This window comes from Coloeus monedula, assembly GCF_965178545.1.
Source record: "Coloeus monedula genome assembly, chromosome: 36".
In the NCBI taxonomy this organism is placed as follows: Eukaryota; Metazoa; Chordata; class Aves; order Passeriformes; family Corvidae; genus Coloeus; species Coloeus monedula.
The window spans coordinates 1232469-1246495 of NC_138816.1; the positions used below are offsets into that span (position 1 = coordinate 1232469).

General features: G+C 56.9%; 2 protein-coding genes across 2 annotated transcripts; one reads left to right on the forward strand and one right to left on the reverse strand.

Moving 5' to 3' along the window:
* Positions 1-1081: 1081 nt before the first annotated feature.
* On the reverse strand, positions 1082-10156 carry LOC309584159 (HLA class II histocompatibility antigen, DR alpha chain-like). Its single transcript, XM_082300106.1, has 4 exons — positions 10021-10156; positions 5643-5894; positions 3143-3424; positions 1082-2366 (listed from the first exon to the last, which is right to left on the reverse strand). Exons 1-4 carry the CDS (start codon positions 10097-10099, stop codon positions 2212-2214), a joined length of 768 nt encoding a protein of 255 aa, XP_082156232.1. The 5' UTR covers positions 10100-10156; the 3' UTR covers positions 1082-2211.
* A 314-nt stretch (positions 10157-10470) lies between these two features.
* LOC309584158 (class II histocompatibility antigen, B-L beta chain-like) lies at positions 10471-14027 on the forward strand. The gene is made up of 5 exons (XM_082300105.1): positions 10471-10649; positions 11130-11399; positions 12763-13044; positions 13647-13753; positions 13855-14027. The coding sequence occupies exons 1-5, from the start codon at positions 10484-10486 to the stop codon at positions 13861-13863; spliced, it is 834 nt and encodes a 277-aa protein (XP_082156231.1). The 5' UTR covers positions 10471-10483; the 3' UTR covers positions 13864-14027.

Consider the following 14027-nt stretch of genomic DNA (forward strand, 5'->3'; position numbering starts at 1 on the left):
TTGGGGCCATTTTGGTGCCATTTGGGGCCATTTTGGGGCCATTTTGAGCCTTTTGGGCCATTTGGGGGCCATTTGGGGCCATTTTAGGACCATTTGGCGCCATTTTGGGGCCGTTTGGTGCCATTTTGGGGCCATTTTGGGGCCATTTTGGGAACATTTGGTGCCATTTTGGGACCATTTGGGGACCATTTTGGGGCCATTTTGGGACCTTTTTGGGGCCATTTTGGGGCCATTTTAGGACCTTTTGGAGCCATTTGGGGCCATTTTAGGACCGTTTGGGGCCATTTTGGGACCATTTTGGAGCCATTTTGGGGCCATTTGGGGTCATTTGGGGCCATCTGGAGCCATTTTGGAGCCATTTTGGTGTCATTTGGGCCATTTTGGGGCCATTTTGGGACCATTTGGGGCCATTTGGTGCCAATTGGTGCCATTTTGGGGCCATTTGGAGCCATTTTGGGGCCATTTTGGTGTCATTTGGGGCCACTTTGGTGCCACTTTGGGGCCATTTTGGGGTCACTTTGGTGCCATTTTGGGGCCGTTTGGTTCCATTTTGGTGCCATTTTGAACCATTTTTGGGGCCATTTTAGCACCACTTTGGGGCCATTTTGGTGTCATTTTGGGGCCATTTTGGGGCCATTTGGAGCCATTTTGGTGCCATTTGGGGCCATTTTGGTGCCATTTGGGGCCATTTTGGTGTCATTTTGGGGCCATTTGGAGCCATTTTGGTGTCATTTGGGCCATTTTGGGGTCATTTTGAGCCATTTTTGGGGCCTTTTGGGGCCATTTGGGGCCATTTTAGCACCACTTTGGTGCCATTTTGGGGCCATTTTGGGGCCATTTGGGGCCATTTTAGGACCATTTGGTGCCATTTTGGGGCCATTTTGGGACCATTTGGGCCATTTTAGCACCACTTTGGTGCCATTTTGGGGCCATTTTGGGGCCATTTTGGGCCATTTTGGGACCATTCGGGGCCATTTGGGGCCATTTTGGGGCCATTTAGGGCCACAACCCCCCCCCTCCCCTCCCCTTCCCCTCCCCCCCCTCCGCTGACGCCGATCCCGAATTTTTTGTTGTTGCCGGAAAATTCCAAAGTGGGGATTGAGGGAAGGGGGGGGTGGGGGAGGGGATTTGGGATCCGCCCCTCCCCCACAGCCCCGCCCCTCCCCCCCCCCCGTCTTTATTGGGGTGACACCGAGGGGACAACGGGGCCAGGAGGGGACGCGGAATTCCCGAGGGGGAAAAGCGGGATTGGGGGGGGTTGGGGGGATTTGGGGGGATTTGGGGGAATTTGGGGATTTTAGGGGAATTTTGGGGAATTTTTCAGGGAATTTTGGGTGGATTTTAAGGGAATTTTGAGGGGATTTTAAGGGGATTTTGAGGGAATTTGGGGCCAATTTGGGGTGGATTTTGGGGGGATTTTTTCAGGGAATTTTGGGCCGATTTTGGTGGAATTTTGAGGGGAATTTTGAGGGGAATTTGAGGGAATTTTGGGCAAATTTTGGGTGGAATTTTCAGGGCATTTTGGGTGGAATTTACAGAGACTTTTAGGTGGATTTTAAGTGGGAATTTGAGGGGATTTTATGGGAATTTTTAGATGGAATTTTGGCAGAATTTTGAGGGCATTTTGGGCCAATTTTGGGAGAAAGTTTGGATGAATTTTGGGTGGATTTCCAAGGAATTTTGGGTCGATTTTAGACGGAATTTTGAGGGGAATTTAAGGGAATTTGGGGTGGAATTTGGGTGAGTTTTTGATGGAATTTGGGGTGAATTTTTGATGGAATTTTGGCCCAATTTTGGATGAATTTTGGGTGGATTTCCAGGGAATTTTGGGCTGATTTTAGATAGAATTTTGAAGGGAATTTAAAGGAATTTCGGGTGGAATTTGGAGGGGATTTTATGGGAATTTGGGGTGAAATTTGGCTGAATTTTTGACGGAATTCGGGCTGAATTTTTGGTGGAATTTTGACCCCATTTTGCATGAATTTTGGGTAGATTTCCAAGGAATTTCGGGCCGCTTTTAGGTGAATTTTCAGGGAATCTTGACTGGAAGCTGGCAGCAACTCGGGGTGGATTTTAGGTGAACTTTCAGGGAATCGCAGCTGGAATTTCGAGAGCGTTTGGAGGGAATCTCAAGGGAAAACGGGGCAGGAACTTCCACGGGGATTTCGGGATGGATTTGGGGGAATTCCGAGGCGTTTTGGGACGCGCCCCTCAGAGCATCCCGCGCTCCACGCGGGCGCGGCCGAGCTTCATCCCCTTGATGATGAGGATGGTGCCGGCGGCGATGCCGACGATGCCGACGGCCAGGCCCAGGGCGCAGATCACCGTCTCCGTGGCCTCGGACACCGGCGCCGGGATTTGGGGTTCTGGGAAAAGGGGGGAGGGGGGACGATCCCGACGTTCCCAAATCCTTCCTGGTCCTTCTCCCCATCCCCGACCCTTTGTCCAATCCCGCCTCATTCCCACCTCATATTCCCCCAATTCTGCCTTTTCCCCACCCCAAATCCCCCATTTCTCCACCCAAATCTCGGGTTTCCACTCCCCAAGCCCCAAATCCCATTTTTCCCCATTTTCCGACCCCCAATCCCCCATTTTTCGCAGCCGAAATCCCGTTTTCCCCCATTTTTCCGACCCAAATCCCAGTTTTCCCCACCCCCAATCCCATTTTTTACCCACTTTTCCCAACCCTATCCTATTTTCCCCCGTTTTTCCCCATTTTCCCCATTTTTCCCCCATTCCTCTCACCCCAGTGCATCCTCCCGGGCCGCTCCAGCCCCTCGTGCTCCATCCCAAATCCCATTTCCCCCCATTTCCCTCACCCCAAATCCCATTTTTTCCCCATTTCCCACACCCCAAATCCCATTTTTTCCCCATTTTCCCCATTTCCCCCCATTTCACACACCTCCAATCCCATTTTTTCCCCATTTTTTCCCCATTTTCCCCCATTTTTCCCCATTCCTCTCACCCCAGTGCATCCTCCCGGGCCGCTCCAGCCCCTCGTGCTCCACCCCAAATCCCATTTCCCTCACCCCAAATCCCATTTTTTCCCCATTTCCTCCCATTTTCCCCCATTTTTCCCCCATTTCCCACACCCCAAATCCCATTTTCCCCAATTTCCCCCATTTTTCCCCCATTTCCTCACCCCAGTGCATCCTCCCGGGCCGCTCCAGCCCCTCGTGCTCCACCTGGCAGTCGTAGTAATCGCCGGGGCTGGGGATGAAGGGCAGGTAGGAGAACTTGCGGAAGGAATTCTCCCTTCCCGGATAAAAGGGCGTCTCCAGCACCCCGCGGGATTCCGGGATCCCGTTCCGCAGCCACGTCACCCGCAGCACCGGCGGCCAGAAGTTGGTGACGTGGCAGATGAGGATGTTGGGCTCGTCCTGATCCACCGGGTGCTTCGGGAACACCGAGATCTCCGGAGAGGCTGCCAGGGGGAGGGAAGAGGGGGAGAAAATGGGATTTGGGGTGGGGGAAAATGGGGGAAAATGGGGTTTGGGGTGGGGAAAATGGGATTTGAGGTGGAAAAATGGGGTTTGGGTTGGGGAAAATGGGGGGAAATGGGGTTTGGGGTGGGGAAAATGGGATTTGGGGTGGGGAAAATGGGGGAAAATGGGGTTTGGGGTGGGAAAATGGGATTTGAGGTGGAAAAATGGGATTTGGGGTGGGAAAATGGGGGAAAATGGGATTTTTAGGGGGAAAATGGGATTTGGGGTGGGGAAAATGGGGGAAATGGGGTTTGGGGTGGGGAAATGGGGGAAAATGGGGTTTGGGGTGGGAAAATGGGATTTGGGGTGGGGAAAATGGGGGAAAATGGGGTTTGGGGTGGGGAAAATGGGATTTGGGGTGGGAAAATGGGGGAAAATGGGGTTTGGGGTGGGAAAATGGGATTTGGGGTGGGGAAAATGGGGGAAAATGGGATTTTTGGGGGGAAAATGGGATTTGGGGTGGGGAAAATGGGGGAAAATGGGGTTTGGGGTGGGGAAATGGGATTTGGGGTGGGGAAAATGGGGGAAAATGGGATTTTTGGGGGGAAAATGGGATTTGAGGTGGAAAAATGGGATTTGGGGTGGGGAAAATGGGATTTGGGGTGGGGAAAATGGGGGAAAATGGGGTTTGGGGTGGGAAAATGGGATTTGAGGTGGAAAAATGGGATTTGGGGTGGGGAAAATGGGATTTGGGGTGGGGAAAATGGGGGAAAATGGGGTTTGGGGTGGGGAAAATGGGGGAAAATGGGGTTTGGGGTGGGAAAATGGGATTTGGGGTGGGGAAAATGGGGGAAAATGGGGTTTGGGGTGGGGAAAATGGGGGAAAATGGGATTTGGGGTGGGGAAATGGGATTTGGGGTGGGGAAAATGGGGGAAAATGGGGTTTGGGGTGGGGAAAATGGGGTTTGGGGTGGGGAAAATGGGATTTGGGGTGGGGAAAATGGGATTTGGGGTGGGGAAAATGGGGGAAAATGGGGTTTGGGGTGGGGAAAATGGGGGAAAATGGGGTTTGGGGTGGGAAAATGGGATTTGCGGTGGGGAAAATGGGGGAAAATGGGGTTTGGGGTGGGAAAATGGGATTTGAGGTGGAAAAATGGGATTTGGGGTGGGGAAAATGGGATTTGGCGTGGGGAAAATGGGGGAAAATGGGATTTTTGGGGGGAAAATGGGATTTGAGGTGGAAAAATGGGATTTGGGGTGGGGAAAATGGGATTTGGGGTGGGGAAAATGGGGGAAAATGGGGTTTGGGGTGGGAAAATGGGATTTGAGGTGGAAAAATGGGATTTGGGGTGGGGAAAATGGGATTTGGGGTGGGGAAAATGGGGGAAAATGGGGTTTGGGGTGGGGAAAATGGGGGAAAATGGGGTTTGGGGTGGGAAAATGGGATTTGGGGTGGGGAAAATGGGGGAAAATGGGGTTTGGGGTGGGAAAATGGGATTTGAGGTGGAAAAATGGGATTTGGGGTGGGGAAAATGGGATTTGGCGTGGGGAAAATGGGGGAAAATGGGGTTTGGGGTGGGGAAAATGGGGGAAAATGGGGTTTGGGGTGGGAAAATGGGATTTGGGGTGGGGAAAATGGGGGAAAATGGGGTTTGGGGTGGGGAAAATGGGATAAAATGGGGTTTGGGGTGGGGAAAATGGGATTTGAGGTGGAAAAATGGGATTTGGGGTGGGGAAAATGGGATTTGGGTGGGGAAATGGTGGGAAAATGGGATTTGGGTGAGAAAAATGGGATTGGGGATGGGAAAAATGGGATTTGGGTGGGAAAATGGGGGAAAATGGGATTGGAGGTGGGAAAATGGGATTAGAGGTGGGAAAAATGGAATGGCGGTGGGAAAATGGGGGGGAAATGGGATTTGGGGTGGGAGAAATGGGAAAAAATGGGATTTGGGGTGGGGAAAATGGGATTTGGGTGGGGCAAATGGGAAAAATTGGATTTGGGGCGGGAAAAATGGGATTTGGAGAGGGGAAATGGGGGGAAATGGATTTGGGGTGAGAAAACGAGGATAAAACGAGGCGGATTCATCCAGAATGGGGTCAGCTCCCCCTGGAATTGGGCTAAACCCCCTGGAATTGGATCCAACCCCCCAAATTCCCTCCGGCATCCCCTCTGGAATTCCCACTCCCCCAAAATCCCTGCGGCGACCGCGCCAGTACCGGCGGGAATTCGGGAATTGTTGTAGGCGGCCATGGAATTCTCCAGGTTCTGCTTGTCGATGGCGAGGTTCTGGAGCGCTCCCTGCGCCTCGAAGCTGGCGAATTCCTGGAATTCCGGCAGCCTCCAGATCGTCTCCTCCTTCTCCACGTGGAAGATCTCGTCGTTGTCGAAGTCGAACATGAACTCGCCGCCGTCGACGCTCAGGTCCAGGGATTTCTGGTAATATTCCGTCTGGATGATGTGGTGGCGCACTGGGGGCGGGCGGAGAGAGCAGATCCCGGGAATTCGGGCGGTCAGGGAGGGAAAATCCCGGGGGAATTGGGGGTTTGTACTCGAAATCCCAGGAAATTTGGGGGGTTCTGCTCAAAATCCCGGGGAAATTGGGGGTTTGTACTCGAAATCTTGGGGAATTGGGGGTTTGTACTCGAAATCCCTGGGGAATTGGGGGTTTGTACTCGAAATCCCTGGGAATTTGGGGGGTTCTGCTCAAAATCCCGGGGAAATTGGGGGTTTGTACTTGAAATCCCAGGGAATTTAGGGGTTTTTACTCGAAATCCCTGGGAATTTGGGGGTTTGTACTCGAAATCCCAGGAAATTTGGGGGGTTCTGCTCAAAATCCCAGGGAATTGGGGGTTTGTACTCGAAATCCCTGGGAATTTGGGGGTTTTTACTCGAAATCCTGGGGAATTTAGGGGTTTTTACTCAAAATCCCCAGGAAATTGGGGGGTTTTACTCGAAATCCCGAGGAATTGGGGGTTTGTACTCGAAATCTCAGGAAATTGGGGGTTTGTACTCGAAATCCTGGGAAACTGGGAGTTTTGCTTGAAATCCCAGGGAAATTTGGGGTTTCTACTTGAAATCCCAGGAAAATGAAGGGGGTTCTGCTTGAAATCCTGGGAAATTTGGGGTTTCTACTCGAAATCCTGGGAAAATTGGGGGGGAGTTCTGCTCAAAATCCTGGGAAAATTGGGGGGTTCTGCTCAAAATCCCGGGAAAATTGGGGTTTTCTACTTGAAATCCCAGGAAAATTGGGGGTTTCCACTCAAAATCCCAGGAAAATTGGGGGTTTCTGCTCTAAATCCTGGGAAATTTGGGGGGTTCTGCACAAAATCCCAGGAAAATTGGGGATTTCCACTCGAAATCCCAGGAAATTGGGGGTTTCTGCTCTAAATCCTAAGAAAATTGGGGGTTTCTACTCAAAATCCCAGGAAAATTGGGGATTTGTACTCAAAATCCTGGGAAATTTGGGGGGTTCTGCACAAAATCCCAGGAAAATTGGGGATTTCCACTCGAAATCCCAGGAAATTGGGGGTTTCTGCTCTAAATCCTAAGAAAATTGGGAGTTTCTACTCAAAATCCCAGGAAAAATTGGGGGTTTCTACTCAAAATCCTGAGAAATTTGGGGGTTTTGCTCTAAATCCCAGGAAAATTTGGGGGTTTCTGCTCAAAATCCCAGGAAAACCTGGGATTGGGTGGTGCCAGATCCTGAAATTCTGGGGAAAAGGGGAGTTTTGGAAGTTCCCAGTTGGAAAAAATGCTGGGATTGGGCAGCTCCAGGAGGAAAAAACGATGGAAAAGGCGATTTTGGGGATGCCCGACCCCAAAAATGATGGAAAAGAGGGATTTGGGCATTCCCGGAGCCCCCAAATCCCGGGATCAGGGGGGTTTGGGACACGCCCAGACCCCGAAATGGTGGAAAAAGAGAAGTTTGGGCTCGCCCAGCCCCCGAAATCCCGGGAAAAAGAGGATGTGAGACTCCCCAGTTCCCCAAAATTTGGGAGCAGGGGGGGTCGGGACACGCCCAGACCTCAAAAATCCTGGAAAAAAGGGATTTAGGGCTCTTCCAGAGCCCCAAAATCCCAGGAACAGGGGGGTTGAGGAGAATCTAGACCACAAAAGTCATGGAATAAAGAGATTTAGGCACTCCCAGAGCCCCAAAATCCCAGGAAAAGAGGATGTGAGAATCCCCAGTTCCCCAAATTTTGGGAACAGGGGGGTTCGGGACACGCCCAGACCCCAAAAATCCTGGAAAAAGGGGATTTGGGCTCTTCCAGAGCCTCGAAATCCTGGAAAAACAGGGGTTAGGGCATTCCCAGAACCCAAAAATCACACGGAAAAGGGATTTAGGCACTCCCAGAGCCCCCAAATCCCCGGAACAGGGGGGTTTAGAAATACTCAGACCCCGAAAATCCTGGAAAAAGAGGATGTGAGAATCCCCAGTTCCCCAAAATTTGGGAACAGGGGGGTTCGGGACACACCCAGACCCCAAAAATCCAGGAAAAAAGGGATTTGGGCTCTTCCAGAGCCTCAAAATCCCGGGATCAGGGGGGTTGAAGAGAACCTAGACCCCAAAAATCCAGGGAAAAAGGGATTTCGGCACTCCTGGAGCCCCCAAATCCCGGGAACAGGGGGGTTTGGGAACTCCCAGACCCCAAAAATCCCGGGAACAGGGGGGTTTGGGACACACCCAGACCCCAAAAATCCCGGGAACAGGGGGGTTTGGGAACAGCCAGACCCCAAAAATCCCGGGAACAGGGGGGTTTGGGAACTCTCAGACCCCAAAAATCCCGGGAACAGGGGGGTTTGGGAACAGCCAGATCCCAAAAATCCCGGGAACAGGGGGGTTTGGGAACAGCCAGATCCCAAAAATCCCGGGAACGGGGGGGTTTGGGAATGCCCAGACCCCAAAAATCCCGGGAACAGGGGGGTTTGGGAATGCCCAGACCCCAAAAATCCCGGGAACAGAGGGGTTTGGGAATGCCCAGACCCCAAAAATCCCGGGAACAGGGGGGTTTGGGAACTCCCAGACCCCAAAAATCCCGGGAACAGGGGGGTTTGGGAACAGCCAGACCCCAAAAATCCCGGGAACAGAGGGGTTTGGGAACTCTCAGACCCCAAAAATCCCGGGAACGGGGGGGTTTGGGAACAGCCAGACCCCAAAAATGCCGGGAACGGGGGGGGTTGGGAACTCCCAGACCCCAAAAATCCCGGGAACAGGGGGGTTTGGGAACAGCCAGATCCCAAAAATCCCGGGAACAGGGGGGTTTGGGAACAGCCAGATCCCAAAAATCCCGGGAACGGGGGGGTTTGGGAATGCCCAGACCCCAAAAATCCCGGGAACAGGGGGGTTTGGGAATGCCCAGACCCCAAAAATCCCGGGAACAGAGGGGTTTGGGAATGCCCAGACCCCAAAAATCCCGGGAACAGGGGGGTTTGGGAACTCCCAGACCCCAAAAATCCCGGGAACAGGGGGGTTTGGGAACAGCCAGACCCCAAAAATCCCGGGAACAGAGGGGTTTGGGAACTCTCAGACCCCAAAAATCCCGGGAACGGGGGGGTTTGGGAACAGCCAGACCCCAAAAATGCCGGGAACGGGGGGGGTTGGGAACTCCCAGACCCCAAAAATCCCGGGAACAGGGGGGTTTGGGAACAGCCAGATCCCAAAAATCCCGGGAACAGGGGGGTTTGGGAACAGCCAGATCCCAAAAATCCCGGGAACAGGGGGGTTTGGGAATGCCCAGACCCCAAAAATCCCGGGAACAGGGGGGTTTGGGAATGCCCAGACCCCAAAAATCCCGGGAACAGGGGGGTTTGGGAACAGCCAGACCCCAAAAATCCCGGGAACAGGGGGGTTTGGGAACAGCCAGACCCCAAAAATGCCGGGAACGGGGGGGTTTGGGAACTCCCAGACCCCAAAAATCCCGGGAACAGGGGGGTTTGGGAACAGCCAGATCCCAAAAATCCCGGGAACGGGGGGGTTTGGGAATGCCCAGACCCCAAAAATCCCGGGAACAGGGGGGTTTGGGAACTCCCAGAGCCCAAAAACCCTGGAAAAAGAAGAGTTTAGGCACCCTCAACCTCCCAAACCCCCGGGAAAAGCGGATGTGGGAACGCCCAGTTCCCCAAATCCTGGGTACAGGGGGGTTTGGCCACGCCCAGCCCCTCAAAATCCCGGGAACAGGGGGGGTTTGGGAATTCTCAGAGCCCCAAAATGATGGAAAAAGAGGAATTTGGGCACCCTCAAATCTAAAAATCTTGGGAACAGGGGGGTTTGGGCACTCCCACCCCCCTCCCCGATTCGGTGTACAGGGGGGTTCGGGCACTCGCAGCCCCCCAAAATCCCGGGAACAGGGGGGTTGTGGAAAACCCAGAGCCCCAAAATGATGGGAAAAGAGGAGTCCGGCCACTCCGAACCCCAAAAATCGCGGAAAAGTGGGAAAAGATAAAAGAGGAAGTTGGGACAATGCCCTTCACCCAAAGAATCCCCCCCAAAAAAGGAGGTCGGATCCCCTCAACCCCCTCCCCAACCCCGCGATCCCGAGGGTCCAGGGCACCCCAAATCCCAACCCCGCGGCTCCAGGACCCCCCAAGGGCCACCTTCGACCCCCCAAAGGCCGGGCAGGCTCAGGGCCAGCAGCAGCAGCAGCAGCCAGGGGACGCTCCGCGCTCCGTCCATGGCGCCTCGGGATGCGGGAGCCCGGGAAGGGTCGGTGCTGCTCCCGGTAAAGCGGCGGCGAAGTGGGGGGGACTGGGAGTGGGGGCGCAGCACCCCGAAAAGCGCTCAGCCAATGGGAGCGCGGCGTTGTTGTGTCGTCATCGGTTGCCGGGTAGAGCCTTGGGAAAAAGAGTCCCCTAAAGAAATTGCAGCCAATCAGAGCGCGCGTGGGCGGTGACTCATCGGTTGCCAGGTAGAGCCTCTGGAAAACGGGCCCCAAACGGGCTCGGCCAATCAGAGCGCGTCCGAAACACCTCCAGCCAATCACAGCGCGCCCAGAACCACGCCCGACCAATCAGAGCGCGTCCCAAAACCACGCCCGACCAATCAGAGGTGGCGTCTGTGATGACCCCGCACTGGTCCGGACTGGAGCTCCCAGTGCAGCGCGGCTGCTTTGGGGCTGGCGGCACCTGCCCGGCGCTGGCCATGGGGCGAGTGGCGGCAGCTGGGGCCGTACTGGTGGCACTGGTGGTGCTGGGAGCCCCCCCGGCTGCGGGCGAGAAGCTGTCGAGTGAGCGGGGCTGGGGCGGGCCGCGGTGGGAAAGGGGGAAAAGAGGGAACAAAAGGGGTTTGGGAGCCCTAAATGGAGGGGGAGGGGGAGGGGCCCCCCGAAAGGAAGAGCGGGAGGGGCTGAGGATTGGGGGAAGGTGAGGAAGGGGTGCTCGGGGGGGAAAGTGGGGAAAAGGGGAGGGTGGGAGCCCGAAACGGAGCGGGAGCGGGGAGGGGATTGGGGGATTAGCGGGCAAAGGGTGGGAAATGGGGCAAAGGGGGAATGGGAGGCGCAGAGTGATGTGGGGAGCGGGCGGAGGTGGGAGGGGAGGGGCCGGGAAAGGGGAAATGGGGAGGAGGGCGGGAAGGAGGCAGCGGTGCCGCGGGCAGGAGGGTCCCACGGCGGCCGTGGGGCACAGGGGGTGCGGGGCGGGGATCCGGGGGGCCCCCGGAGCTCGGGGGGTGCTGGGGGGCACCCCTGACCTGTGTCCCGCACACACAGCGGTGTTCCAGAAGATGTGGACGGCTGAGTGTCAGTTCATTAACGGCACGGAGCGGGTGAGGTTGGTGGAGAGGCGCTTCTACAACCGGCTGCAGTACGTGATGTTCGACAGCGATGTGGGGCACTTCGTGGGGTTCACCCCGTATGGGGAGAAGGTTGCCCGGTACTGGAACAGCAACCCGGAATTGATGGAGGACAGACGGACTGCAGTGGACACGTTCTGCCGGCACAACTACGAGGTGTCCACCCCGTTCCTCGTGGAGCGCAGAGGTGAGCGAGGGGCAGAGCGAGGGGCAGAGCGAGGGGCAGAGCGAGGGGCAGAGCGAGGGGCAGAGCGAGTCCCCTCGGGCCCGGCCCCGGGAATGACCCTGGAGCCCCTCAAAACCTCCCCGGGAATCACCGCAGAGCCCTGAGCCCTCCTTGGGCCCATCCCCGGGGCCTCTTGTGCATCCCAGTACATCCCAGTGCCATCCCAGTTCTTCCCAGTGTCATCTCAATCCTTCCCAATCCCTCCCAGTAACATCCCGGTGCCATCCCAGCCCCTCCCAGTAACATCCCAGCGCCATCCCAGTCCATCCCAGTGTCAACACAGTCCCTTCCAGTACCATCCCAGTCCCTCCCAGTTTCTCCCAGTACCATTTCAATCCTTCTCCGTGCCTTCCCAATCCCTCGCAGTTACATCCCAGTCACTCCCAGTCCATCCCAGCCCCTCCCGGTGACATCCCAGTTCCTCCAAATGTCAACACAGTCCCTTCCAGAAACATGCCAGTCCCTTCCAGTAACATCCCAGCGCCATCCCAGTCCCTCCCAGCGCCATCCCAGTCCCTCCCAGCGCCATCCCAGTCCCTCCCAGTTCCATCCCAGTCCGTCCCGGTGACACCCCAGTCCCTCCCAGTTCCATCCCCATCCCTCCCAGTACCATGCCAGCCCCTCCCAGTTCCATTGTAGCCCCTCCCGGTGACATCCCAGTCCCTCCCAGTGTCAACACAGTCCCTCCCAGTAACATCCCAGTCCTTCCCAGTGACAACGCAGTCCCTCCCACTAACATCTCCCTGCCATCCCAATCCCTCCCAGTTCCATCCCAGTCCCTCCCAGTACCATCTCAATCCTTCCCAGTGACGTCCCAGTCCCTCCCACTAACATCCCAGTCCCATCCCAGTTCCTCTCAGTGCCATCCTTCCCTATGCCATCCCAGTCCCTCCCGGTGCCATCCCAGTCCCTCCCAGTTTCTCCCAGTACCATCTCAATCTCTCCCAGTACCATCCCAGTCTCTCCCAATTCCATCCGAGCCGCTCCCAGTAACATCCCAGTCCCTCCTTGTGCCATCACAGTCGCTCTGGGTGATACCACAGTCCCTCCCAGTGACATCCCAGTCCCTCCCAGTCCCTCTCAATGCCACACCAGCCCTCCCCCGTCTCTTCCAGTGACCCCCCAGTGCCATCCCAGTCCCTCCCAGTAACATCCCAGTCCCTCCCACTGTCAACACAGCCCCTCCCACAAACATCCCAGTGATATCCCAGTCCCTCCCAGTACAATCCCAGTCCCTCCCAGTCCCTCTCAATGGCATCCCAGCCCTCCCCCGTCTCTCCCAGTGCCCCCCAGCTGATCCCAGTGCGTCCCCACTCTCTCCCAGTGCCCCCCAGCGTGTCCATCTCGCTGGTGCCCTCGAGCTCCCAGCCCAGCCCGGGCCGCCTGCTCTGCTCCGTGATGGATTTCTACCCTGCCGAGATCCAGGTGAGGTGGTTCCAGGGCCCGCAGGAGCTCTCGGGCCACGTGGTGGCCACCGACATCGTCCCCAACGGGGACTGGACCTACCAGCTGCTGGTGCTGCTGGAAATTCCCCCCCAGCGCGGGCTCAGCTACACCTGCCAGGTGGAGCACGTCAGCCTGGAGCAGCCCCTGCGCCTGCACTGGGGTACGGCCCGGCCCCACAGCGCCGGGGGGAGCGGGGGAGGCACTGGGGGGGCTGGGAGGGGGATTGGGCTGCGCTGGGAGTAACTGGGAGGGAGCGCGAGAGAGCCTGGTTTAAACTGGGAGAGGGGCTCGGGGGTCTGGAGGGGCTGGGAAGGGGTTTGAAGGATGTTGGGGAGGGTGGGATGGGGTTTTGGGGGTGCTGGTGGGCGCTGGGAGGGAGTTTGGGGGTGCTGGGAGTAAGTGGGAGGGATTGGCGTGAGCCTGGAGGGGCTGGAAGGAGATCGGGGCTGGGGAAGCCGGGCTTGGGATGAGGTTGGTTGTGCTGGGAAGAGCCTGGGAGGGCTCTGGGGGAGTCGTGGTGGGGCTGGGAAGGGACTGGGAGAGGTCTGGGGGTCGTGGGGCGGTGGGGGGCAAGTGGGAGGGGGCTGTGGGATGCTGAGAGGGACGGGAGGGGCTTTGGGGGGTGCCGGGGAGGCTGGGAAGGGATTGGGAGGAGGTTTCAGGGGGTGCTGGGTGGGCTGGGGGCGAGTGGGAGGGTGCTGGGAGGGTCTCGGGGTGTCTGTGAGAGGATTTGGGGGGTGCTGAGCCCTGCGGACCCCCCAGAGATGCCGCCGGACGCCGCCCGCAGCAAGATGCTGACGGGGATCGGGGGCTTCGTGTTGGGCTTCGTCTTCCTGGCGCTGGGGCTCGGCTTCTACCTGCGCAAGAAGGTGAGGGGGGGTCCCGGGGGTGGCGTCCCCCCTGCCCCGGAGCTGTGTGAGCTCCCCCCGGGGCCCCCAGCCCGGTGTCACCCCCTTTGCTCTGCCCACAGAGCTCCTGAGCCGCCGCCGGCCGCAGCCCCTCCCCGTGGCCTCGGGCCCGGCCGGGACCCCCCGCTCCGTCCCCGCGCTGATTTTGGGGGGGTCGTGTGTCCCCCCCAGCCCCGCTGTCACTCTGCCCCCGCCCGGCTGCTCCCAGTGTTCCCAATAAAGCTTCCCAGTTCGG

Coding starts and splice junctions, on each gene's coding strand:
- LOC309584158 (XM_082300105.1), top strand. CDS start 10,484: ATGACCCCGCACTGGTCCGGACTGGAGCTCCCAGTGCAGCGCGGCTGC. Junction 10,650..11,129: donor TGCGGGCGAGAAGCTGTCGA/GTGAGCGGGGCT, acceptor CCGCACACACAG/CGGTGTTCCAGAAGATGTGG. Junction 11,400..12,762: donor GTTCCTCGTGGAGCGCAGAG/GTGAGCGAGGGG, acceptor ACTCTCTCCCAG/TGCCCCCCAGCGTGTCCATC.
- LOC309584159 (XM_082300106.1), bottom strand. CDS start 10,099: ATGGACGGAGCGCGGAGCGTCCCCTGGCTGCTGCTGCTGCTGCTGGCC. Junction 5,895..10,020: donor CGGCCTTTGGGGGGTCGAAG/GTGGCCCTTGGG, acceptor GCCCGCCCCCAG/TGCGCCACCACATCATCCAG. Junction 3,425..5,642: donor CAATTCCCGAATTCCCGCCG/GTACTGGCGCGG, acceptor TCCCCCTGGCAG/CCTCTCCGGAGATCTCGGTG.